The sequence below is a fragment of the Sus scrofa genome, chromosome 8, assembly GCF_054392235.1.
Source record: "Sus scrofa isolate SSC_HxYL_T2T_F1_AM1 chromosome 8, Sscrofa_HxYL_maternal_Yorkshire_Landrace_v2.0, whole genome shotgun sequence".
NCBI lineage: Eukaryota > Metazoa > Chordata > Mammalia > Artiodactyla > Suidae > Sus > Sus scrofa.
The window spans coordinates 143,342,206-143,367,197 of record NC_139390.1 but is presented as its reverse complement, the minus strand read 5'-3'; the positions used below and the strand labels follow the sequence as shown (position 1 = coordinate 143,367,197).

Sequence of the window (24,992 nt, the reverse complement as noted above, 5' to 3'; positions counted from 1 at the left end):
CTAAATGTCCCTTGATCTTCAAAAAATGGCATGCTTTATTTTCCTGCTTATCCAGCTGTGGTCTTCTTTCCTCACTATGCTAGCTTCCCACTCTCAGGATTCTCCAGGTGGGAAGCAACCACTAATCCCTATATCTTCGTATACACTCCCAACCCCAGGCAACTGCACTGAGGTCACACTGACACTTTGGGCTGTGCCTATGGATGTGCTTCCGCTCAGTCAGCATCTGGTGCGCACCTGCCCAATCCCCTTAAGTGTTTCTTGGCTTAGAGACTATCGTTTGGCCGGAAAAAGAAGTACCATCTTCTTCTTTTCTCCAAGAAGAGAAAGGTCAAAATATGTCCTACTCTTACACATTTCTTTAGGAAATTGATCTTTCCAAATTTTAATTTTATTTCCTAGATGCTGGAGATGAGTCCTGGTGATTAAGAGACAAGCTCATTCAATGCAGAAAGAAACCCAGTAGTCTTCTTTAGAATAGGGGAGCATTTCTCTCTTCATGGTTCCAATTTTCAGCTTTAGCCAACATTCAGGAAGTCTCTTTAACACCTTGTTTCATAGATACTCCAATTCAGTGAGCCGAGTTCAATAATAAAAATACTGTGATGGTTAATTTTATATGACTAGCTATGGAGTATATGGGTATTTAGTTAAGCATTATTTCTGGTGTATTTCTTTTTCATTTTAAACCAGAAGTTTATTTAAACAACAAGATGCTTGGCTTGCAGGAAAAACTAGCCAAAATTCATTTCTTTTAGAGTAACATATCCCGACTTCAAGAGAGATTGCCCTACGTGTAACAGCTATACACCAAAAAGTTATAAAATTGTCCTTGGTTTTACAGTGATAAACGAAAACCATTTATCCCTCAGAGTGATTTTGGATGAGATTGCCATTAGAATCAATAGATTCAGCCAAGCAGGTTCCCTCCCCCACGTGGATGGGCTGCCTCCATCCACGGAAGGACCGAATAGACCACAAACGTCGCGGAAGACAGACGTCTCCCTCTCTCTGCGTGACTGTTTTCAAGCTGGGTCATGGGTCTCTCGGCTTCTAACCTGGACGTGGGCCAAGAGCTTCAGCGTCAGCTCTCCAGGTCCTCACCCGCACTCCGATGGGAAGCCAACCCGCACTCCGATGGGAAGCCAACCCGCACTCCGATGGGAAGCCAACCCGCACTCCGATGGGAAGCCAACCCGCACTCCGATGGGAAGCCAACCCGCACTCCGATGGGAAGCCAACCCGCACTCCGATGGGAAGCCAACCCCGACTCCGATGGGAAGCCAACCCCGACTCCGATGGGAAGCCAACCCGCACTCCGATGGGAAGCCAACCCGCACTCCGATGGGAAGCCAACCCGCACTCCGATGGGAAGCCAAACCGCACTCCGATGGGAAGCCAACCCCGGACTCCGATGGGAAGCCAACCCCGGACTCCGATGGGAAGCCAACCCGCACTCCGATGGGAAGCCAACCCCGGACTCCGATGGGAAGTCAACCCCGGACTCCGATGGGAAGCCAACCCGGACTCCGATGGGAAGCCAACCCGCACTCCGATGGAAAGCCAACCATTGGCTCTCTGGGGCTCCCTCTTGCTGACTGCAGATCTGGGGGCTTCTCAGCCTCCAAACTATTTGAGCCAATCCCTTTTAATAGATAGATAGATGATGATAGATAGATAGATAGATAGATAGAGGATAGGTAGATAGATAATAGATGGATAATAGATAGATGATAGATAATAGATAGATAGACAGACAGACAGACAGACAGGTAGATATCCTGCTGGTCCTGTCTCTCTGGAGACCCTAGTACAGATACGTGAGGTGGATACGGTGGTGAGGAAACCGCTCCCTGTGAAATTGATTCTGGCGCCGTTCTCTTGCTCATGTCACCCCCCCCCCTCCACGACTTCATGAGGGAAACTTATCCCATCATTTTCCTCTTCTCTCTTTATTTAAAAACAGTCTCAGCTCTAGAGCTTGTACCAGTTCAGTTAAGTTTTAAGTCTCTCTACTATTCAGAGAATTTTCAGGCTAGTTGTTAAAGTTTTAGTAGCTTGATACTGGCCCTCATGGGAGTCTATACACTCAAAACTAGTGACTGCTAAAAATCAGGGTCCGGGGACGGGATCCAATTTTACCAGCACCGGTCAAGGGGAACAATGTAAAATCTGACTTCAAACAACGCCCTCCCTGAGATGCATGCATTGTCGTAGATACCCGAATGTTCTGTCAAAGAGCGGTGATGAGTTTCTGCTGTGGTGCAGCAGGTTAAGGATCTGGCGTTGTCCCTGTGGCAGCGCAGGTTTGATCCCTGGCCCAGGAACTACCATACGCCACGGTGTAGCCGAAAAAGAAAAAAAAAATGAAGTTAACAAATTTCTTAAAAAGTTAAGATATAGGAACACCCCATTCCCCTAACCCCAAGCCCGTGGCCAGCTCCAGGCTTGGACACCGAAAAGCTGGGGGGCGGGGAGGGGACCGAGGAACACGACGAGCTTCGAATCCACAGACAAGGACGGAGAAGCAGACGCTCCCGTCTTGCTCTGGGGGTTCTCCTCGCCCGCTCATCAGCTGCTGTTCCTGGCCTTTCTAAGGAGCCGTGTCCAATGAAAAGAGGTGAGGGAGAAAGGACACAGCTTTAGGCAGCTGGGACCGTTGTAACCTGGCCTTGGTTCCCCACGGCCGTGGTCCCACAGTCCATTTAACTCTTCCCCTGTAGGTGTCTCTTGAGGTCCGAGTACTCAGGCTGGGGACCTCCACCCACTGGCCTCTGGCCGCTTCCACGGTCATTCTTTCAGCCTTCGGACTCACGGTCCAGCCTCCTGTTAAGTTACATGGCCCTTCCAGGCAATCCTTTTAGCTAAGCTCCCCCAGGAACACCCCCACCCACCTACATTTGCCCTCCCCCTGCATCCCCTCCCTCAGAGCCGCCCTCAGTCTGCTCTGTCCCTCAGGAATGTTTGACTTTGCAAACATGAGTCAGGTGCCCTCCAAACTCCAGATCTCTAAGCACTTCTCTGGAAGCATCCTTTCCCACGTGGGCTAACGTGAGAGGAAAGCTCACCCAAGTGCCCCTCACTGGAAAGAGGAACCTGTAAAGAGAAAAATGACCTTCTAGAAATACTGTTTCCTTACTTTCTTTTTATAGCCTTGTATCGAATGATGGGCCAATAGCGGCCATGCCAAGCTTTGTGGCTTCCGAATACATCCTGAACAGACCGTCTAGTATTTCGCTTTACTACGTGGGGAGAATTTGGTATCTGCGTTATTGCTCTAGGAACAATAGCTCTATTACTTTGGAGCCGCAGCAGAAATTCTGAGATAAGAAAAAAGTCCTATTTAACATTTTATTTTATGTATGTATCTATAAACATGTTTGAATGTATATATAAAATATCTTGAGCAGTGCATATATTTGTTACAACTTAACCTCTGGGGAAAAACATTTGGGAGGTATATGTGCTTTTTACCTATAGTTTTCTGTTGCATGTAGTTTAGTTTACCCAACAAGTATCCATGAGGATATGGGCTCAATCCCTGGCCTCATTCAGTGGGCTGAGGATCCAGTGTTGCTGTGAGCTGTGGTGTCGGTCATAGATGTGGCTTGGATCCCACATTGCTGTGGCTATGGGGTGGGCTGGCATCTGCAGCTCCAAATCAAATCAACCCCTAGCCTGGGAACTCACATATGCTGCAGATGGGGCCCTAAAAAGCAAAAAAAAAAAAAAAAAAAAAAAAAAGAACCACCTCCCAAAAAATCACCAGGATGGCTCTTGGTGCCCATTCAGTCTTAAGAACCTCTGACCTCTCAGGATCTATTATTGTGTTTGAGGAACTTCCTGCAAAATCTGCAATACTTCTGCTATTCATGTGTATTTTCATTGTGTTCTTCACTCTCTAAACTCTAGTGTCCAAGGGCTTTTCTGTTTGTTACTAGTCCACCCCTGGCACGAACCGGTTAGTGGATGTTCTTTGTTTTTGTTTTGGTGGGGGTGGTGGGGGTTGGGGGGAGGTGGCCACGTTCACAGCATACAGAAGTTCAGGGGCTGGGGATGGAACCCGTGCCATAGCAGAGACCTGAGCCACAGCAGTGGCAATGCCAGGTCTTTAACCTGCTGAGCCACCAAGGAACTCCCAGTAGATATTATTCGCTGAAGCAAAAATGAGAGACATAAAAATGGGAGCTAGCGGAAGTGGTTATTCAGGGTGGGTTGGTAGGAGAAAAATGGCAGTTGGAACAATGCTTTTCCATGTATTTGTGTTCGTATATTGTTTGGCTTCTGAACAATGTAAATGTTTTGTATTGTTCAAAAAGTTGAGTTCTTGAAAAAGAGAAAGCTGAAACAAATACAGGGGAAAATGACTTTAATATATATGTGTTCTATTATCTTCTGAATTTTTGGTACTTTTAAATATTTCATAATTTGTAAATGTTAAGGAAAAGATAAAAATAAAAACTCCACATGATGCAATAGCTTAAAAGCATGTAGTGGTGAAGCCAGAACTAAACACCAAATCTGTTCTGTCCCCCCTTTGTCCCCTAGGTTGAGCCACAGGACTTTAGGCAAGTGATCTCTCTGTTTGTAAAATGAAGATGGCAATCATATAATCCTTAAAAACGATGAAGTATGTATTGAAGGGCCTTGTAAAATCTAACGCAGGATGCTAATATTAACACTGCAAATTCTTTAAATGTGGGATCACACTTTATTCTTCTTTATGTGTTCCCCAGCCAGTAGCTCGGAGCCTGATTTCAGGACTACTATCTTTATTTCCTGAAGATGAACTAATATTTTTCAAGGTTGGCAATAAAAAGTAATCTCTACACGGGAAGAAGTCAGTAGGTATTGTAGCCTTAACTTTTTTCCTTTGAAATTTGTCCTCCGGTGGGGAAATGGCTGTTATTTTGGCTGCCAGTCACTCAGCAGCATCCAGGGCCGCTGCACTCTTGTTAGTGGGGCCTCAGTGGGGCACCCATGGCTTCCTTTCCTGATCGCCGCATGGCTGGCAATATGCCAACACATCAAATAGACTTTATTAGGTACCTGGAGATAGCGAAGGAGGAGAAGAAAGAAGGGGAAAAAAAGAGGAGGAAGAGGAAGGAAAGCACGCCAGACCAAATAAGGATTTAAAACACTCAATAAAAGATACACTGGAACAGCTAAGCTTATCTATAAAATTCGCTTCCTCTTCAGAAGCCCCAGATCCCATCCCCAGCCTAAGCAATTATCCTGCCTCCGTGGAGAGGACTCCGTATTAGACGTCCGGTCAGAAGATGCCCACCGAATGACATTTTTACAAGTGAAAGCGTATCGTCAAAGAATAGGACACATACACCCACACACAGTCACACATACGCACAGCTGTCTCTCCACGCAGACTTGATACGAAGGCTTCTTTATCAACCAGGACGTTTCTGGACTACTCACCAGGCAGCTAGGATTAGTGTCGCAGAACCTCAGAATTTGAAAGGGGTTCCAAGCTTCAAAAAAACAAAACATCTGCTTGTTTGAGTTTGATATTAATAACATGATCCATATTATACAATTTAGTCAAAGAAACTAATACATAGTACAAGCTGAAGAGTTGCATTTTTGTGATTTTCTGCAGTCTGAAAACACATGCCTGTTTTCCAGCTTAAATAAGATAAACAATGTGGAGAGAGAGAAGACCGTAAAGAATTTTTCTATAAAGTTTAAATAGTTCTTATAACATAAAACTCAACTAAAGAGATTGTTTTTGTCCCTGGAGAGACATTTTCCCCTTGCCTATTATTCAATCCCTAATATGTTAATAGAGACAGTCCCAAAGCTCAGGAAGCGAAACAAGACAGAAAAAAATGCATAGAAGCTCTTGAGGTATAAATGATCTCGGGCACAGTTCAAAAATATTAGAGCCCTCATTATTTCAGGAGAATGAAACAGGGGCCTCCTAATGAAATTAGTGAAGAAAAAAAGCCTTCCACTGCCAAATTATGGTAGTCCGTATTCTGAAATAAATTCACATTCTACTATGAGGAGAACATGAATTATGTCCAATTACATAATTTGAAAACTCTACCAAAAAGGAAGAGCGTGCACTCAGCAATCATTCAGAAAATAATCCAGATATATGATATCATATGGTATTTGTCTTTCTATTTCTGACTTACTTCACTTAGTATGAGAATCTCTAGTTCCATCCACGTTGCTTCGAATGGCATTATTTTGTTCTTTTTGATGGCTGAGTAGTATTCCATTGTATGTATGCACTGCGTCTTCCTAATCCATTCATCTGCCAATGGACATTTAGGTTGTTTTCTTGTCTTGGCGGTAGTGAACAGTGCTGCAGTGAACATAGGGGTGCATGTATCTTTTCAAATGAAAGTTTTGTACAGATATGTGCCCAGAAGAGGGATTGCTAGGTCATATGGTAGTTCTATATTTAGTTTTCTGAGGTACCTCCATACCGTTTTCCATAGTGGTTGTACCAACTTACATTCCCACCAACAGTGCAGGAGGGTTCCCTTTTCTCCACACCCTCTCCAGCATTAATTATTTGTAGACTTACTAAAAATGGCCATTCTGACCAGTGTGAAGTGGTACCTCATCATAGTTTTGATTTGCATTTCTCTAATAATTAGTGATATTGTGCGTTTTATCATGTGCCTGTTGGCTGTCTGCATGTCTTCTTTGGAGAAATGTCCATTCAGGTTTTCTGCCCATTTTTCATTTGGGTGGTTGTTGTTTTTGCTGTTGAGTTGTATGAGTTGTTCGCATATTTTGGAAATTAAGCCCTTGTTGGTCGCATGGTTTGAAACAATTTTCTCCCCTTCTGTAGGTTGACTTTTTGGTTTTTTTATGATTTCCTTTGCTGTTAAAAAGCTTGTAAGTTTGATTAGGACCAAAATTCAATAGATAGGAACTTGTCTTCTCAATTCATTTAAAGTGTTCCATAGACATTACCCTTTTTGAATAATCGCAAATATTAAGCAGTCCTAATGGCAACTCCGTAATGATCCAACCATTTCAGATCCACTTTCAAGCAAATTTCAGCTTCTAGAGCCCTTGCCTGTGGAATACATGTGGGCAGAAAATGCAGTGTCATCCAAGAGTCTAAGGTATTCGATTACTCCCTTCCTAGGTTCAATACATTCAAAATATAGCCAGTTAAGTGCAGATCGTGTACCAGTCTCAAAGGTGGGAAAGACATCACCTGCCTCTACGGGGCTCCCTAAATGGCAAGGGAATGGCTACACAAATAACATAATGTGGTGAGTGCCATACTTCGAGAGCATGTACTACCCTGAGGAAGTACATGCAGAAGCAACTAGGTGTGGCATGGGCTCTGGGCGTGTGGAAGGGAGCCACCTCCAGGGAAGCGATCTGATCGCCCTTTATTCTCCTGCCTCCTTCTCTCTCTCTCCCTCTCTCTCTCTTTATGCCAAATATTTTTCTCTTTTTTTTTTTTCTCTTCCAACCTAGTAGTTTCTTTACTCCTTCTGCATAGGACTTAAGCAACCGTCCTTTTTATAGCTGAAACTCACTTAATTCACATCCAAATTCAGTTTCCTAAAACTACACAGAACCGTACAGCCTTGCCAAGTGAGTATTGAACTTGTAGTCAAAAGATCTGAATTCAAATCCTGATTTTGCTGAGTAGTCATAGCCATGCGGCTGAGGAGAAATAGCCTCCCAGAGTCTCGAGTCTTCATCTTCACAATGAACCCGCCTTATGGGGATGTTGAAAAGAGAGATGTAGTGAAAATAGTGCAGAACATGGAGAGTCGAACAAAAGGGTGAGGTAGTTGGGATTATATTGTGCAAACGTTTATTTCGTTCTTAATGGACTTTGTTAGTGAAAAAATCTGAGCATCCGAACAAAGTTGATGGAGTTTGGGGAAATGTTTAAGATAATATGTTCATCGTCTGTTCCACCCTTTCCACGTGTGTAGCATCTTCTTTAATGATAGCATGAAAGCTTCTTACTGTGTGAATCCTGCAGGCTATCTTAAGCATAGAAGGGAATTATTTAGTTGTTCAAAATACTTAGACGTGGATTTATATTATAGTCCACAATTTTTTAAACATCTAGTGATACTGAGAAGTCTACCCTTTTTTCTATCCTCTGAAATTACAGAGTCCTCAAAGAAATAGCAGCTCCAAGGAAAAAGAATACAGAATTAGTGAATTACTGTAGTGTATTCTTACCAAAACCAAAAAACTAAAAAAATCCAGGACTTTGAGTGATAACCCACTCCTCTCTTCTAGCAGCTCCTTTTAGCAGAAAGTTTGGAAGAGTGTAATTTAGACATACATACATATGTATGTCTTTAATAAAGAGATTTTGTTCTACTTTGTTTTCTTGTAAGATGGTTTTTGTTTCCCTTTCTTTGGACTAGGCAATGTTCAACTCGAGGCATTTCGGGAAAACTACTTCTAGTTTGGTTGTTAACTAATTCTGTCACTCTGTGAACAAATATTTATGGAGGAAATAGCATGTGCCAGATAACCTTTCAAGGGTTATTCCGTTTAACTCTCGTGACAACTCGTTTTAAGGGTAAGGATACTTAGACACAAACCAAATAAAATTCTGTCAAGAGTGCAGGAAGCCTTACTTTTTTGTTCTGTATATATATTTGACTATATATGTATGTATAGTGCACTGTATATTATACTGTATATTTTTAATTTTTTTTTGAAGTATAGTTGATTTACGATGTTGAGTTAGTTTCAGGTGTACAGCAAAGTGATTCAGCTATACATGTGTATATATCTATCTTTTAGATTCTTTTCGCTGTAGGTTATTATTAAGTATTGAGTATAATTCCCTGTGCTATACAGTAAGTCCTTACTGGTTATCTATTTTATATATTCTAGGGCATTATGTTAACCCCAACTTCCTCACCCACCGCCCTTTCCCCTTTTATGGCCATACGTTTGTTTTCTATGTCTGGATCTCTTCCTTTTTCTGGAAATAAGTTCATTTGTTTGGGTTTTTTTTTTTTTCTGCATATAAGCGGTATCATACGAAATTTGTCTCTCTCTCCCTTGGTACAATCATCTCTAGGCTCATCTGTATCGCTGTGATGGCAAGATTTCATTCTCTTATGGATGAGCAGTGTTCCATTATCTGTATCTGCTTTAACCGCTCATCCACTGATGGACACTTAGGTTGTTTCCATATCTTGGCTGTCGTAAATAGTGCTGCAGTGAACACTGGGGGGTAGCTTTTCAAATCATGGTTCAACATGCACCCAAGAGTGGGATTGCAAGATCACGCGGTAGCTCTATTTCTAGTTTTCAAGGCCCCTCCACACTGTTCTCCATAGTGGTTGTACCAGCTTGGGTTCCCACCAGCAGTGCGGGAGGGTTCCCTTTTCTCCACACCCCCTCCAGCACTTGCTGTTTTGCAGACCTTTTGATGACGGTTATGCTGACCCAGGTGAGGGTCGCTCGTTGTAATCACAATCCGCATTTCTCCAGTAGTCAGCAATGTGCCTTCCGTCATCCATGCCCTTCCGAAATCAGCGTGCTCATCTAAACACACTAATAGGTGAATGTCCAAACCTGTTCTGAATTGTTTGCGTGGAACCCTTCACTGTAAAAGGCAGTTCAGAGTCACTGCGTCTTGGCTGAGGCCGTTCGGTCAGATTTCCACATCCCACAGCTACCGGGGTGGTGGAACCTGGCAGAGGGAACAGGATCCCAACTCACATCTGGAGGATCTGCCACCTAGTGGTGAAGCTTAGCAAACGTTTTTGTTGTCAACTGAGGCTACAACTTGCTTTCAAGTGTACTTTTCTCAGCTGTAGATAGGTCCAGCTTTGCTCAGCTACCTCCAGTGAACAATGCAGACACATTCTCATGATAATAAACCAGCAGGCAGAATTTCTAGGGATGACAAGAAACCTCTTTGGCTCTCCATTCCTTGAGGACAGGGAAAAAGTTCACCCCTTAATCAAATGCTGCTTCTTGTCAAAAAGGTCTGATACTGTACGCAGCAAAAACCACCCAAGCACAGACTGCAAAGAGACATCACAGAGTCTCCTCCAGTCGACTGCATTAGAAATTGGGTGCTTCTGGATTCCTGCATTATCTGCCCCTAAATTATCTGGCTTTCAAAGGGGTATTGGCAAGTATTTTCCTCCTTGGGTTCCTGCTTTTTTAAACTGATGAAAAACAAATTTCAGTATTTCTCACCAAATGACAAACTTGAAGCGCTTTGGAATTTTCAGAGGAACAGTGTTTTTGCAGACACTGCAGTTTGCCAAAAATTCTGACGTTGAAGTCTGAAGTATGAGACTTTAATTAAATGACCAGGCAACAAGTCTACCATCTCCGTTATCATCTCTAAGGCTTGCGTGGTTATATATTTGCGTATTTTATGTTGCAATCCAATGCTGCCGCTGAAACATTCATACTATTGAGATTTGGGGCCAGAAGGAGACTTGAATTTAGAGCAGGAATGAATTGAATCCCTCATTCTCAGATGAAATGCACACAGTCGAGAGCTCCATGACTATCTGCGAGACAGATGGGAACTCCTGATGCATACCAGGCAACCGGTCTTCAGCAAAAAAAAAAGAAAAGAAAAGAAAGAAAACCAAAAAACAAAAACCCAGGTGCAGAATGTATTGGAACTGTGCAGATGGGCCTTCCAGGGTGTTCACTGTTTACAGAAAAAGGAATGGCGCTCTCCGCATCGACTGACCTCTCTTCCCCGGGATCTCCTTCCCCCAGCTGGTCTCGAGCAGCATGTCCCCCCTAAGGCCCAAGCAGCAGCTGTCAGTGACCCCTGGCCCTTCAAAGGGAGAGGCTGGGTGGCCGCTGTCACCCTGTCAGGATGTGCTAATTACGTGAATGCTGAGAGTCAGAGCCTACAGACTAGAACCGTTTCGCTGTAGCCCGTCTGCCTCCCACACAGCTTCCTCTTAGGTCTTTTTATGGAAAACAATTTACATCTGTTTCTATACAGATTCCTGGCATCTCTTCCATCCAGTTGTATGTTATCAGCTCCCGGTTCTGTCTGAAACGGGCGATTATTGGGGGAACTGAAAGCTAACTGTAAGAGGAATTTGGGAAGAGAGAAGGGCTCTCTTGATACTCACCCTACGCCAGGTGCATGTCCATCATTTGCAGAAAAGGCTTCATCTGATCGTCATAACAACCCCCAGACGAGAAGACTGCTGTTCACACTCGGGGGGGGCGAGGAAGCTCAGGCCTGGGGGGACTGATACTCTTCACTACTCTCCAGCCTCCCGCCTCAGTGCTTCTTTCATATCACCTGATTCACCTCTCTTTTTTTTGATTGACAGTCACTTTAATTTGGGGTTTTGTATATATATATGTTTTTAGTATATATATATATATATATATATATATATATATATATATATATGTTTTTAGTATAGTTGATTTACAAGGTTCTGTCAATTTCTGCTGTACAGCAAAGTGTCCCAGTCATTTATATATTCGTATGTATATATACCACTTTTCTCGCATTACCCTCCATCACGTTCCATCACGGGTGACAGGATATAGTTCCCCGTGCTACACAGCAGGATCTCATTGCCTATCCACTCCAAATGCAATCGTTTGCACCTACGAACCCCGGACTCCCAGCCCATCCACTCCCTCCTCTCCCCCCTTGACAACCACAAGTCGAATTTTATCTTTCGAAAAGTCCGATTATTTTATACTCTAGTGTCCTTCCCTTGTCTAGTCCAGGAAATGCAAACTGCTCTGTCTGCCTTTTAAGATATCGTCTCTGCCTGACCTCTGTCAGCTCTACCCCCAGTTTCTGCCCTTCTCCAGGCCACGGCACCTGCAATCACCTGCCTGTCTCACCCTTGACTCTCACCCTTCCCTCAGGGAAATCCCACCAGATTGTGCAGATCGGCCCACGTATCGTATCGCCTCCCTCATGAAACCTTTCCTCCGCCCTTAATATGGGTTAAGCCCATTACAGCTCTTATCACATTAAAATCGTGCCTCTGGGGTGGTGTGGAAGTCTGTACGCCCACCATTTTTAAAACCATCACCAAATGCAGTGTTACAGTGATCTCCCTGGGACCACTGTGGGGGCATCATGGAAGGAGAGTGAGGAAAGGAGGACGCATGTCTGAACTCTTTGGAGCTGGGTTGAGAGAGAGAGAGAAACAGAAAAGAGAACTGAGTCATGTAACATAAACCAAGTGTGGAGACGACCGTGGGAAATTGAGTTTCCAAGGAAAAAGGGATTGTCATTCTGTTTTGGCTGGAGGTGCTGAAATCACAGCGTTTCAGACACGTTTATTCCCTCGGGATGACTCGGGTGAAGGAAAATTTTACAATTGACGCGAACCCATATTCCTTATTTTGTACCCGAGCAGAGATGTACTGATATTTAACAGTGGGGTCTCCGAAATAAAAGGGGGCCTTAATTTATAGCCTTTGGCAATTTATGTCGTGTAAACACTTCTACTACTCTTTCATTTCCAAGCTCACAAAGCTGTGCCGTCTTCGATCACAGAGGCAGAAGAGATGCCGGCACCAGGCTTGGGCAAGCTGGCACGGGGCCCCGCAGCCCACGGCTCTCAAAGCCAGGGCCTGCTCCCGTGAAGCAGATGAGGAAGCTGGTGGTCAGGGGGCTTTTAACTTGCGCAAGACCACACTGTCAGTACACGGGAGATGCGCGTTTGGTCTGAAGACACGTTCCGCTCGTGCCCTGCTGGAGCGCCCGCCTGGACGGTCAGGAGGTGACTGAGTCAAGGACGCCGACCACAGACACTTCTCCGTCCCCGATGCTTCCACCAGGATTAAGGAAGCAGACCTCAAAGGGAGAGGCCCACGGTGGGCAAGGGTACAATGCCATGTTTCGGCAGAGGAGAGCAGTCAGAGCATATGCTGAGGACAGAGAGAGCCGAGCCGGACAGAGCTTTTCCCACGTCTTCCTCGGCTCTCACAGGCCCCGCGCTTTGGTAGAAACCCCACGTTCCTTCACGCCTTAAAACAGCCGCACAACTCGCTTCCCCCTGTCCTTTGCATTTTGCCCTCCCTTATGTTTTTCCCTTCCCTCCTTCCTTTCTCCTTTCTTTCCTTCTTTTTAAAAACACTTTGTTGAAGTACAGCTGAGTGGCGTGTCCGTTTCTGCCGTAGAGCAAAGTGACAGTTCTGCAGACATATGTTCTTGTCACTTGTCTTCTCCAGTTGCCGTTGAACCACTGGGTCTTTGCTCCTTTCCTACCGCCGCTTCCCTCTTCCTCATTTTCTTTCTTTCCCTAACACGGCTCCACGCTTGCGCTTTGGTGATCAAGGGTCTGAAATCACACATGACACTGTTCACCACGGATGTGTATCGCGTATCATTCATCCTGTGAAAGTCATTTAGCCAAACAGAATATTCAGAAGCAGTCACAAAGTCAGAATCTGTTAATGGAGTGGACAAAAGCGTGCTTGAAGGTCAGATAAATTTGCCCAGGGGCGTATAAAACACCCCGATTAAAGTTGGGAGTGAAAAATTAATTGGGGGTATCAAGCCAAATTTCGATTCTTCTCAGTATGTACAAACAGAGCTTAAGGTCTAGCTGTTCGTGCACAGAATTTTCAGATCCTCGTGTCTCACAGAGAAAAAGGTTATAGTGCTGGAAGGACGGCACAAAGTGTATTTCCTTTTCTTCCGTCACGAGTTTGCCTGATACCTTCAACACTAACATGAGTTTTAACTCAGCCTCACCCTCTATAATAAAACGGACCGAATCTCCGAGAGTTGACATTGCATATTAAATAAAATGTGAAACAGCTCATGACAAAAAGAAGCCTTCCAGGTCAATCACATGAGGCTTCTCAAAAGGCACACACTCAAGAATCACTTTGCAGCCCTTAGCTTTTTGTGTAAAGTTTTCCCAAGGGGAGAATTAGCCCCTCTCCCACCCGCCAGCCCCCTCCTCGTGTCTCCCATTTGTCAAGGCATTTGTCAGCACGCAGCGGTTATCCAGCGGGCCTGGACTTTGTCAGACCCTCATCTGGGAGGCGCGGCAAAGCTGTCCGGAGTCACTCACGCGGCCACCTCCTTACCATGAACAGAACCCGGCCTCCAAGAGCCCTGCCCCTCCCGCACCACGTTCACGGCACAGAGCCCTCGAGTAGCTGTGACACGTCCATTTAGAGGACCCGAAGGATGAGACACGGGATGCAGACGTGGCTCTGAGCGGATCCAGGCCTGTTTCTTCCTCCTCACCTTAGACTGGATCTGGACCCGAGGCGTTTAGGCTGGTTTCCAGCTTGAAATCTCTAGGACATAAATAAAAGCATCTCCAGGCTGTAGTTGACTCTTTTAACGACGTAGATAAGATTCAGGGGATTCTACAAGTAAAATAAAGTAGCTTAACTTTGGGCCTGTTTGTCCCAAACAGAAGAAGTGGGAGGTACCAGGGTGTGCTTTGGAACTTTGCCTAGTCATCTTGGAAATTCTGAAATAATGGATTTATAAACAGAAGATCTCAAGAAGGCATGCTACCTGTCTACACAGGAGCGAAAGGCTTGACACGTATTAGCACCCACAGTGGGTTAGATGCATGCAGTACATAGAACAAGCAGGCCCGGAATTCCCGTTGTGGCGCAGCAGAAATGAATCCAACTAGTATCCATGAGGATGCGAGTTCAATCCCTGGCCTGGCTCAGTGGGTTGAGGATCCAGCATTGCTGTGAGCTGCTGTGTATGTCGCAGATGAAGCTCAGATCTGGTGTTGCTGTGGTGTAGGCCGATAGCTGTAGCTCCAGTTCGACCCCTAGCCTGGGAACTTCCATGTGGCCCTAAAAAAAGCAAGCAAGGAAAAAAAAAAAAAAAAGGCAGGCCCTCTGAAGATGGCAGCACCCTGGGGGGAGGTAGAGGGGTGGGGTCACCACCTTCTGTGGTCTGCTCCTAAGCGGTCACAAGTGCATTGCTTCTCCTGAAGATAAATAGGCTCGAGGAGCCTGCGTCACATTGAAGACATAGTCACAACTGCCACACGAGGACCCTCTTAGGCACTCTCCCCACGATATGTATCTTAGGACCCCAGAGCCTTGTCTGTCCCGTCTCGCAAGATGAGCAGGCAGAAGTTTGGAAATGCGGAGTAACTTGCCCGTTCATACAAACTGTAGGCAGAGCTTGGCGTCAGACCCTGGTCTCTCTGATCGCAAAGCTCAGTTTCCGGGATGTTCCACACAGAACAGGGGCCAAAGACCACGTGTCCCAGAATCACCCGGGACGTCTGTTTATAACGCAGGTTCCTGGACTCCAGGCTGACCTTCCAAGTGTGTGTGCGGGCGTGCCTGTGTGTGTCTCTGTGTGTGGTTGTAGAGGACAGGGAGCAGAAATCTAGATTTTTTTCAACTCCAAGTGATTGTTTTACCCATTGAAATTGGAGAACTGCACAATACTATGTTGCCTTTCAAAGCAAAACTTAACAATACCTGGTATGACACAAGATGCAATTATGGAAAGAGTTATCACAAGAAATGTGGATGCCAAGAACTTTGCAATACTCAGGTTTGCTGGAACTATTCTGTCCCAGCACGTGAGAAAATAAGCTCTTGTCAGGAGGGGCCTGGCGAGCGAGCGTGGGGTGAGCGCGAAGGGCTCTGGATTAACTCAAGAGTCATGCCATCGTGTCTGGGTCCACGATGGGCCAACACCTGACGGGGAAGCTCTGCCTTGGCCAGACCTAATCTGCACCGATGGATGCTGGCTCTTTGTCTCCCCTGACCAGCTCTCATCTCCGACGGATACGCCCCATCCGCCGGCACGCCATTGACGGGACCATGGAGCTTGTTTTCATCTTCTGAAGAAATAGCTCAGACCCTTCCGTTGGAACGGGACGCTTTCCTGACTGCGCTTCTGCAACTTACTTTTTCAGCAGGGAACGGTTTGCAGTTAATGTAACTATTACTCAGCCATAAAAAAGAACAACATAGCGCCCTCTGCAGTAACATGGATGGAACTGGAGACTCTCATCCGGAGTGAAGTAAGTCAGAAAGAAAGACAAACAGCATATGATATCACTTATATGTGGAATCTAATAAAAATAATGCAAAAGAACTTATCTATAAAGTAGAAACACACACAGATGTTGAAATCGAATTTGTGGTGATCGCAGGGGAAACCATAGCGGGGAGACGTCAGGGAAGCATGGGATGAACACACACACACACCCCTGCACGTAAGATAGACAACTAACACGGACCTGCTACAGGGGGTCTACTCCATCTTCTCTAATAACCTACGTGGGAAAAAAGGATGGCTACGTGGGAGTTCCCGCTGTGGCTCAGCAGTAACGAACCCAGCTGGTATCCATGAGGATGTGGGTTTACTCCCCAGCCTCACTCAGAGGGTGAGGGGTCCAGCATTGCTGTGAGCCACGGTGTAGGTTGCAAACATGGCTTGGATCCCATGTTACTGTGGCTGTGATGTAGGCTGGCAGCTGCAGCTCCCATTCAACCCCTAGCCTGGGAACTTCCATATGCTTTGGGTGCGGCCCTAAAAAGACAAAAACTAAGGAATGGGTATGTGTATGTGTGTGTGTGTAACTGGTTCACTTTGCTATAAACCCGAAACTAATCCAACATTACAAAACACCTATACTCCAATAAAACTTTTTTTAAAAAATTAAATAGGAATTCCCATCATGGCTCAGTGGTTAACGAATCCGACTAGGAACCATGAGGTTTCGGGTTCCATCCCTGGCCTCGCTCAATGGGTTAAGGATCCCGCGTTGCGGTGAGCTGTGGTGTAGGTGGCAGATGAGGCTCCGATTAGACCCCTAGCCCGGGAACCTCCATATGCTACAGGTGCAGCCCTAGAAAAGGCACTGATAGACACTGCTCTAAGAACTTGTGTTGCCTTAATAAATTTTAATTGATTAAGCAGCCCTCTGAAGGAAGTCCCATTATTTGTCCTCGTTTTACAGATGCAGAAACCGAGACACAAAGAGGTCAGGTAAATTTCTGAAGGTCACACAGCTCTAAGCAACAGAACTGGGATTTGAACATGGGCAGCTGAGCATTCTCTTATCCGCCCTGATATATTGCTTCTAAGAATATTTTATATGCTTATTTTTGCTATTTTTATTCTCTGATAGTGACAAAACCTCTACATTGAGATGATATTTTTTTAAAAAAGATTGTGAATGTAACAAGAGCTAACTGACTCAGCATTTTATGTAAAATAATGCCATATATATAATATATATAATCACGTAGAAGGAGACCTGAAAAGACTCAGGATATCTTTATAATATCCAATTGTCATCTTTCCAGAAGCATAGCACCCATCCTCATTCAAATCACATACTGTAAATGTGACACGAAAATTGTCACTGGGAGCATAAAGCCAAACGGATGAAACCGTGTGGTATAAATAGCATATTGCCTCTCCCTTCTGGTAATGTCAGCCCTTCTATGTGTCTGGATAGTTTTACTAATAAATTATTTCAGAATCAGAAGAACCTAGGTTAATTACGCCTTCGATTTCATCATACTACCCTTACCGTATCACTGCCGATGCTGAGGGTGCCCTCCAAGGACACTGGCTAATTCGCACCTTTTGTATTTACTTCTGAAAGATTCCTTTGATGCCATCAGGAGGTGAGGGTCTGTAGGAATGATAACAGGCCAGCTGCAAACTCTGTTTCTACTGTTTTTCTCTTGGTTGTTGAGCTACACAGTATCTTGAAATTTCCACCCTGTACTCACCAATATCTCTGCAAGGTCTCTGTCAGAGAGAGAGACAAGGCTACTTGAATTTTCCAAAGAAGTGATTTAGGAAGCTGTAACCTCTGTGGGAGTTTGGAACTGGACAATGTTTCCTGAAATGTTTATCTGATTTTTATAAACAAATTAAAGGAGCAAGAATTTCTCCCTTCCCCTTCCCCTCCCCCTCCTCTTCCCTTGCCTTCATTTTATGTTTAGTTGCTAAATGGTAACCAGTGTACAATTGTTCTCTTTTAAGACAACCCCAGCAAACTTAACCCAGTCGAACTGGCAAAATATACTATAATGCTGCATCAAGCCTAGATTAAAGTTAATTATAGGATGGAGTTCCTGCTGCGGTAAAACAGGATCCAGGGCATCTCTGCAGTGCCAGGATGCAGGTTTAATCCCCAGCCCAGTGCGGTGGGTTAAAGGATACGGCGATGCCCCAGTTACAGTATAGGTTGCAACTGTGGCTCAGATCTGATCCTTGGCTCGGGAGCTCCGTATGTCACAGAATGGTCAAAAAAAAATGTTAATTATGAATATTACGAGACTGTTTTAGACTTCATTGCTCTAGCAGGTAAGTCAAGTATACAATCAATACATGAATTATCAAAGATTAAATATTAAAATCAGTCAATGAAAGATTAGATGATTCAGTTCTGGGTGAAATATTAGATAGATAATGACAGCCCTTAAAAAAGAATATTGGAGTTCCCATTGTGGCTTGGCAGTTTAAGGACCTGACATAGTCTCTCTGAAGATGCGGGTTCGATCCCTGGCCTTGCTCAGGGGGTTAAGAATCCAGTGTTGCCACAAGCTGCAGCATGGATTGCAGATGTGGTTCAGATCTGGTGTTGCTGTGGCTGTGACGCAGGGTTCAGCTGCAGATCCAGCTCAACCCCTAGGCCAGGAATTCCCATCTGCTACAGGGCATGAAAAGAAAAAGAAAAAGAATATCAAGTCATCTTTCATTCTAGAGAAGAAATATCAAATATTTGCCTTACGCTTAAGTCCTGTGGTTAACTCCTTGATGAACTTGTAGTCAATCCCAAATCTCCCAAGGGATTTCCAAGACAACCTTGACTTCAAACATCCTGCCCTCTTCTCCCCAGACAATTATTAGGTAGCCTCTATATCCCTTGCAAATATTACTGTATGTCAAACGAGGGGTCTTAATTTTTTGTTTGGAAAATATAGTCAGAACAGATGTTTGCTTTCTTTACTGTAAGTAGGCTTTATGAAGGTGCCCTTTCAAAATGTATCTGATAGAACTTGGACTTGAATGAGTTAGTTTCAAGATTGATGTTTATTTCAATCTGATGTTTCTCCAATCAGATTGCCGGGGTTCATAGCCCAGTCCTTCTTGTTACTCACTTGTTGTGTGAACGAGGGAAAGTTAATTTAGTATTTCATCTAAGCTGACTATTGATCAATTTAATTAACCCCTGGATAAGGCCAATACAGGGATAGGGCCCTGTGCAGTCGGGGTTAGCCGACGTGCCCTATTATACTGGGGGGGGGGGGTTAACAACAAGGTCCTACTCTATGGAACTATTTTCAATGTCCTACAATAAAGCGTAATGAAAAGAATAGTTTAAAGAAGAGGGTCTATGTGTGTAACTGAATCCCTTTGCTGTACAGAAGAAATGAGCCAACATTGTAAATCAACTACACTTTAGTAAAACACACATGCACACACACAACACTACTCTGTACAATAAGAGGGGCATATATTCTGTACTATGCAGTTGTTGATATAATTTAATCCATTCCTAGAAAATTGTCTCACCTTCTACCTTGCTCTTAATTTATAATGTATAACTACCGTGTTGTTGTATACCTACCTCACAATGTGAGAAAACATTTTTGTCACTTTCTTAGTGCCAGGAAGTTATTACTTTAATTGCTTCCTAGAGGAAAACCCTTTAGGATGAAAATATCACATCTTCCTCGCGACCTGTCTCCATACATTTTCCAACAAATGGAGACACCTGTTACCCCAAGACCAAATTATTTCAGGTACTGCATCCAAGATACACTTGTTTGCTATTTTCTTTTTTGGTCGACTATTATTTAGCATTGATATGTATTTTTAAAATCATATATCTTATTTTCAATGTCTAATAGAATGTTGGCAAATGAAACATCTATGTGGAAATTTTTTAAACCTGGAATAGGAAATATTTATACATGAGCTTTTTTTCCCCAAAAAACACAACCTAAATAGAAATAATAATCCAAAAAAGAAGATGAGCAGGAGAATCTGAGTCCAACAAGTAAGAATCCATTCGTTCATGAAAAGCAAATGCTACAATAATTACAAAGGTTCTAACTGATGCTTGCAGAAAACCAGTCCTCATGGGTCCGCTGCTGGAAGGACGGATGGCATAATATGCGGAATTGCTTGCGGAGCGCTGAAGCAGAGTCAGAGCATCGAGGGGTGGAAGGAGGGCGGGGGATTTGCGGGCAGAGCTTTGCTGAAATGCCTGTAGTACAGCTTGAAACCGCACCATCTGATGATGGCACCTCCCTGTCATGCAATGGACGCAGGAATTCAAGAAATGTTAGCTGGATGAATGAGGAAATGAATCATTTTGATCCTGGACAATAAAAGGATAGAAAGCGCAGACTGTCACATGTTGTGGGTTGTCTTGTTGTTGTTGTCTTGTTTTAATTTGTTGGGTTTGGCAGAGTGGTAATCAGTTAACCTCCCTCTCTAACCTCAGTTTCTTCTTTGGAAACTGTCTACAGAAATAATGTTATAGTCAAGCTCCTCCCTGTCCCAAAGGGTTATTGCGACGTTCAGATGAGGGCAGTCTGGAGGTTACAAATGCTCTACACAATTAAGTAATCTTTTTTTTCACTTCCTTGAAAAAAGTGAAAAGCTGGAGTTCCCACAGTGGCCCGACTAGGTTACAGACCCGACTAGGATCCATGAGGATGCGGGTTCGATCCCTGGCCTCGCTCAGTGGGTTAAGGATCCCGTGTTGCTCTGAGCCATGGTGTAGGCTGCAGACGCGGCTGAGATGCTGTGTGGCTGTGGCTGTGGTGTAGGCTGGCGGCCACAGGTCTGATTCAACCCCTCGCCTGGGAACCTCCATATGCTGCAGGTGCGAGGTGGGGCGGAGGGGGGGAGAAGAAGTGAAAAAGTGAAAAACCACTGGTAGGTTTCCACAGATTTTTGTCCCTCTCGATCTACCTTTATATTCTCCGGAGGTGTGGGATGAGGTTAAGGGTGGAATGGAAAATGGAGAATGGGCATTGGGACAGAAGCAAGTTGGAAGGTCTTCAGCCGTCTTCGTCCGCAGCAGGTGCGAATGAGAGCAAGCAGCCACCGTTGTTTCCCTCTGAACGCCGAGCACCGGATGGTTTGTAGGAAACAAGGTGTGGTGAGTCCCTGAGGAAAAAGGTGAGAGAAAGCAGTCACAACCACCAGCTGAAGAACCATCGTCACACGTTCAAAGTGTGAAAAGCATCATTAGTCAAGCTTGCCTGTTTGGCGCTCAAAGCCAAGCCAAGCGTGAGAAGCTCAGCCCTCCTTCTGCAAGCAGAAGGGAGACAGACCAGAAAGGGGAATCAAGGTTTCCTGTGTTAAAATATTAATTATTTGCGGGTGGTACTTTTTAAACCCAGCCAGGAGTTGCCATTGAAATGCAAATGTGTGTTCATTGCCCCAGAGGAGATGTTGTAAAAAGGAAAAAGTCAGACAATATACTCAGAGCTGGAAATTGCCCCCGGGCCAAAGGGCAGATGTTGGGCAAGAGCGCAACCTCGCAGAGAGGACAGGACCAAGGGGGGAGGGGCAGGAGAAAAAGGGCCGGAAAGAAGTAGAAAAGGCCAGCGTGGACATCCGGGAGAGCTGATTAAAAAGTCACGGCGGAGCCGGCCTTTGTCACAACCCGAGAAAGGATTCACAAGGTGTCATGAGCGAGCGGTCAAGCACCGAGGACTGAGACTCTCTCCCACCAGCAGCCACCGTGGCAAAGCCCATCTGTCCTGCTTTAACGGTGTGAGATGACACTGCACCTCCACGATAAGGACCCTCCTTCTCTCACGGGCACGCTCTACCCTCCCCCTAGCGTACAAGTTGGCGTCAGGATAAAGCGGCCTTGGAGAACCCAAGTGTGGAGCTGGACTGTACCAGCACCAGGGATGAAAGAGAAAAAAGGCAGAAAAGGCTGAATGTATGTGCTGATTATGGGAGAGACTCCCCACTTAGCGTCTTTGCCCACTGAAGGGTGATCGGAGAGAAAAATGAAGACTTGTGAGGAATGGGTCTGGAAGAAATAGAGCGAAAGCCAATGATCAAATGCCGTTGTTTCATCATTGTCCCTCTTTAGGCCAAACCAGAAATATGAACAGAAACAACAGCTAAAAACAACGGCTAGACTTAGACACACTCCATCATCCAGGAACCATTGTGAACCATTGCTCTTTCTGGGTAATTTCATATATAAAGGCAAAATGCTAAGGAACTCGAATATCTACAGGTGGGCTGAGAAGCAAGAGCGAGAATAAATTCATACCTTGATGTCTCCCATAGACTCAAAGAAGCTCTGCAAGTGACCCCATGCTCACTAGTATGAAGTGTCACAGACCGTGTATGTCATTTAGAGGCTAAACCCAAGTCAGATGGAATTTACAGTTCATGGGTTTTCACTGATTTGTTCAGTCAAAAATTATGCATGAGTGTGTCCACTACGCCACGTGCCCTGCATGTCTGGGGATAGAGTGCGATGGGCAGAAGGCAGGAACTTCACGTCCAGGTGGTAGGGCTGAAAGAGGGTTGATGTGTTCCTGTAAGGTCATGCCCTGCGTTACCCAGGCCTTTTATCCTTAACTGGATGGACAAGGGACCATTAAGTGTGGTTTTCCAGAGGGAAAAAAAAAAAAGTGGAATCAATTTATACTGCATTAGCCGTCTGCAAAATGGATGGATGGGCAGGAGAACCAAAATTTTGAAAGGCTGGAAAATTGTTTCACAAGATCGCTGCATAAACAGTTCTCGGGACACGGAAATGTGAACCAGAGTGGTGTCAGTGAGAATGTATTTTAAAGGGTCAGATTCTTACCAGAAGAACTGGCAAAACTTGGAAACAGAGGCAGAGGATAAAAGAGGAAGGAGAGATTCCAAAATGATGAGACGTTTGGGGTTGAGAAAGATCACCCGGCAGAGAATAATTTCCTAGTATAAGAGACCCAAGTCATTCTATGAAGCAGAGAAAACCAAGGCATCAGGAAGCTTTCCTCCAGGCGGTGGGAACTGATAAGACTTGTCAGAACGCTCATGGCTCTCCAGGCACTGGGGTCAAGAGTGGTTCTTAGATTTCTAGGTTTCTTATCTTAAATGCATCAGTAAGAGCCCTAATGTTAACATATGCTGCATTAGAGCGAAGTTTGTTTTACAATTGGGGGAGATATCCTTCATCATGCCAAAAAAAGGTAAGTGTTAGAGGAAGAAAAGCACGTTTGAGGATGACCTCTTATTTATTCCTAAGGACAGGGCTTTATCGACGTGCCTCCTTTCACAGACAGAAGAGCTCATCAGAACACACTAGGTGTCAGCCATCCCAAATTTAAAATGAGAGGGAAGGTCAGTCCATCCAGCACAGCAAACTCTCCCCAGTATGCTGGGGATAAGCTATTCGAGAAAAGAGTCTGAAAGAGGATAGATGTGTGTGCACGTATAGCGGAGCCACTTTGTTGTCCAGTAGATATACTCACAACGCTGCAAGTCAACTATGCTTCCATACAACTCTAAAAAATGATAACAAATCTAACTATTGTAACTCTTCCGGGAAGGTTGGTTGAGGAATTTTTAAATGGCAATAAATTTGCATTTTGTTACCAAAAAAAAAAATTAGGAGTTCCTGTTTTGGCTCAGCAATAACGAGCCCGACTAGCATCCTTGAGGATGTGGGTCTCGCTCAGGGGGTTAAGGATCCAGCTTTGCTGTGAGCTGTGGTGTAGGCCGCAGACACCGCTCCGGCTCGGATCTCCTTGCTGTGACGTAGGCCAGCAGCCGAAGCTCTGATTCAACCCCTAGCCTGGGAATTTCCATGTGCCTCACGTGCAGCCCTGAAAAAAGCAAAAACAAACCCCAAAAAATTAGAAGGTAAAGGTTAAGGATAAAGTGTAAAGAACATTGGGTCAGGAAGAATTTGATTTCCTGACCCTGCTCTGCCACTTGAAGAAGAAAAGCAACGCACTGCGGCTGAACACACACACACACACACACACACACACACCCCCAAGAAGTTAGTGGCATTCATTCACTTGTTGACTCATTCACCAGGCATTTATTGAACATCCTCTTTGGACCAGGCACTGTTCACAACCCCGGGGAGTGACAGAGAAGTTCTAAGCTACTAGTAGTGACACACAGGACAACACAGTGTGCTGGGAGAACTTTCCAGAAGACTGGCAAGTTCCCCTTTGGCTACGGAGAGATTCCCGAAGAAAATAAAGTCCGAGCTCTCTCGAGGCTCGATCAAGACTTTGCCCACGTGCCCCCTGCAGATGACTTTCCTGCTAGAAGGAGCTCCCTCGTAATAGGAAGACCAAACCCGCTGTCTTGGGATTTAAAGGCTATATTTTGACACCAACCTTGTACATTTTAAACTTAAAAAATATTTTTCCAGAGAATAATAACATATTCTTTTGATAAGAGGTTAATAGGATGTAAAGAAATTGTCCTCTTTGGGAGAAAATAAGGAATGGTACAGCCATTTCTGAGCAAAATTCACATTCCCACGTTCCCATATCACCTAACGTAGACAGAGAAGAATAGCAACTTACTCATCCAGTATTTTACAAAGTACACGAGTTCTGAGAGATTTTTCGCTGTGTTTCAGTCTTGGTTCCACTGAAAAGACCTTAATGATCTTGATAAAGGGGAAAAAAAAAAAAAACACCCATCGAGTAAAGGATTCTGATCAATTGCACGAGCATTTCTAGAAGCGTCCCGATTTTTCAAAATCTATGTTCTATTCTTACGATTGGGAGAATCGAGGCAACAAGAATTTGTCTTTTGAAACAGCAGTTGCTTGATTCTATTCCGTAATTCTGTATATTGACACATGAGGATTCGCAAAAAGTCTAACAGGCAACAGTTTAACTCCAACTCTCAAAAACATTCCAAAAATGTTTTCTGTGGTTTCTTTGCGATATAGGTTATAACATGTGTTTTTAAAGATACCTTTTAGAAATGACATATTAGAACAACACAGTAAAATTTGCACTGAATAATCTCTAAATTAGGAATTCCCTGGAGGCTCAGTGGGTTAAAGATC

General features: G+C 44.5%; 1 protein-coding gene across 4 annotated transcripts in view; it reads left to right on the top strand.

Annotated features, from left to right (window-relative positions):
* CFAP299 (cilia and flagella associated protein 299) overlaps positions 1 to 23,560 on the top strand; it is a 572,345-nt gene extending 548,785 nt beyond the window's left edge. For all 4 annotated transcript variants that reach the window (XM_084973742.1, XM_084973740.1, XM_084973744.1 and 1 more), the window contains one exon: positions 20,046 to 23,560. In XM_084973742.1, coding sequence (XP_084829868.1) covers positions 20,046 to 20,192 — 147 coding nt within the window. In that variant the 3' untranslated portion in view covers positions 20,193 to 23,560. The remainder of the gene's footprint in view (positions 1 to 20,045) is intronic.
* Positions 23,561 to 24,992: the final 1,432 nt, after the last annotated feature.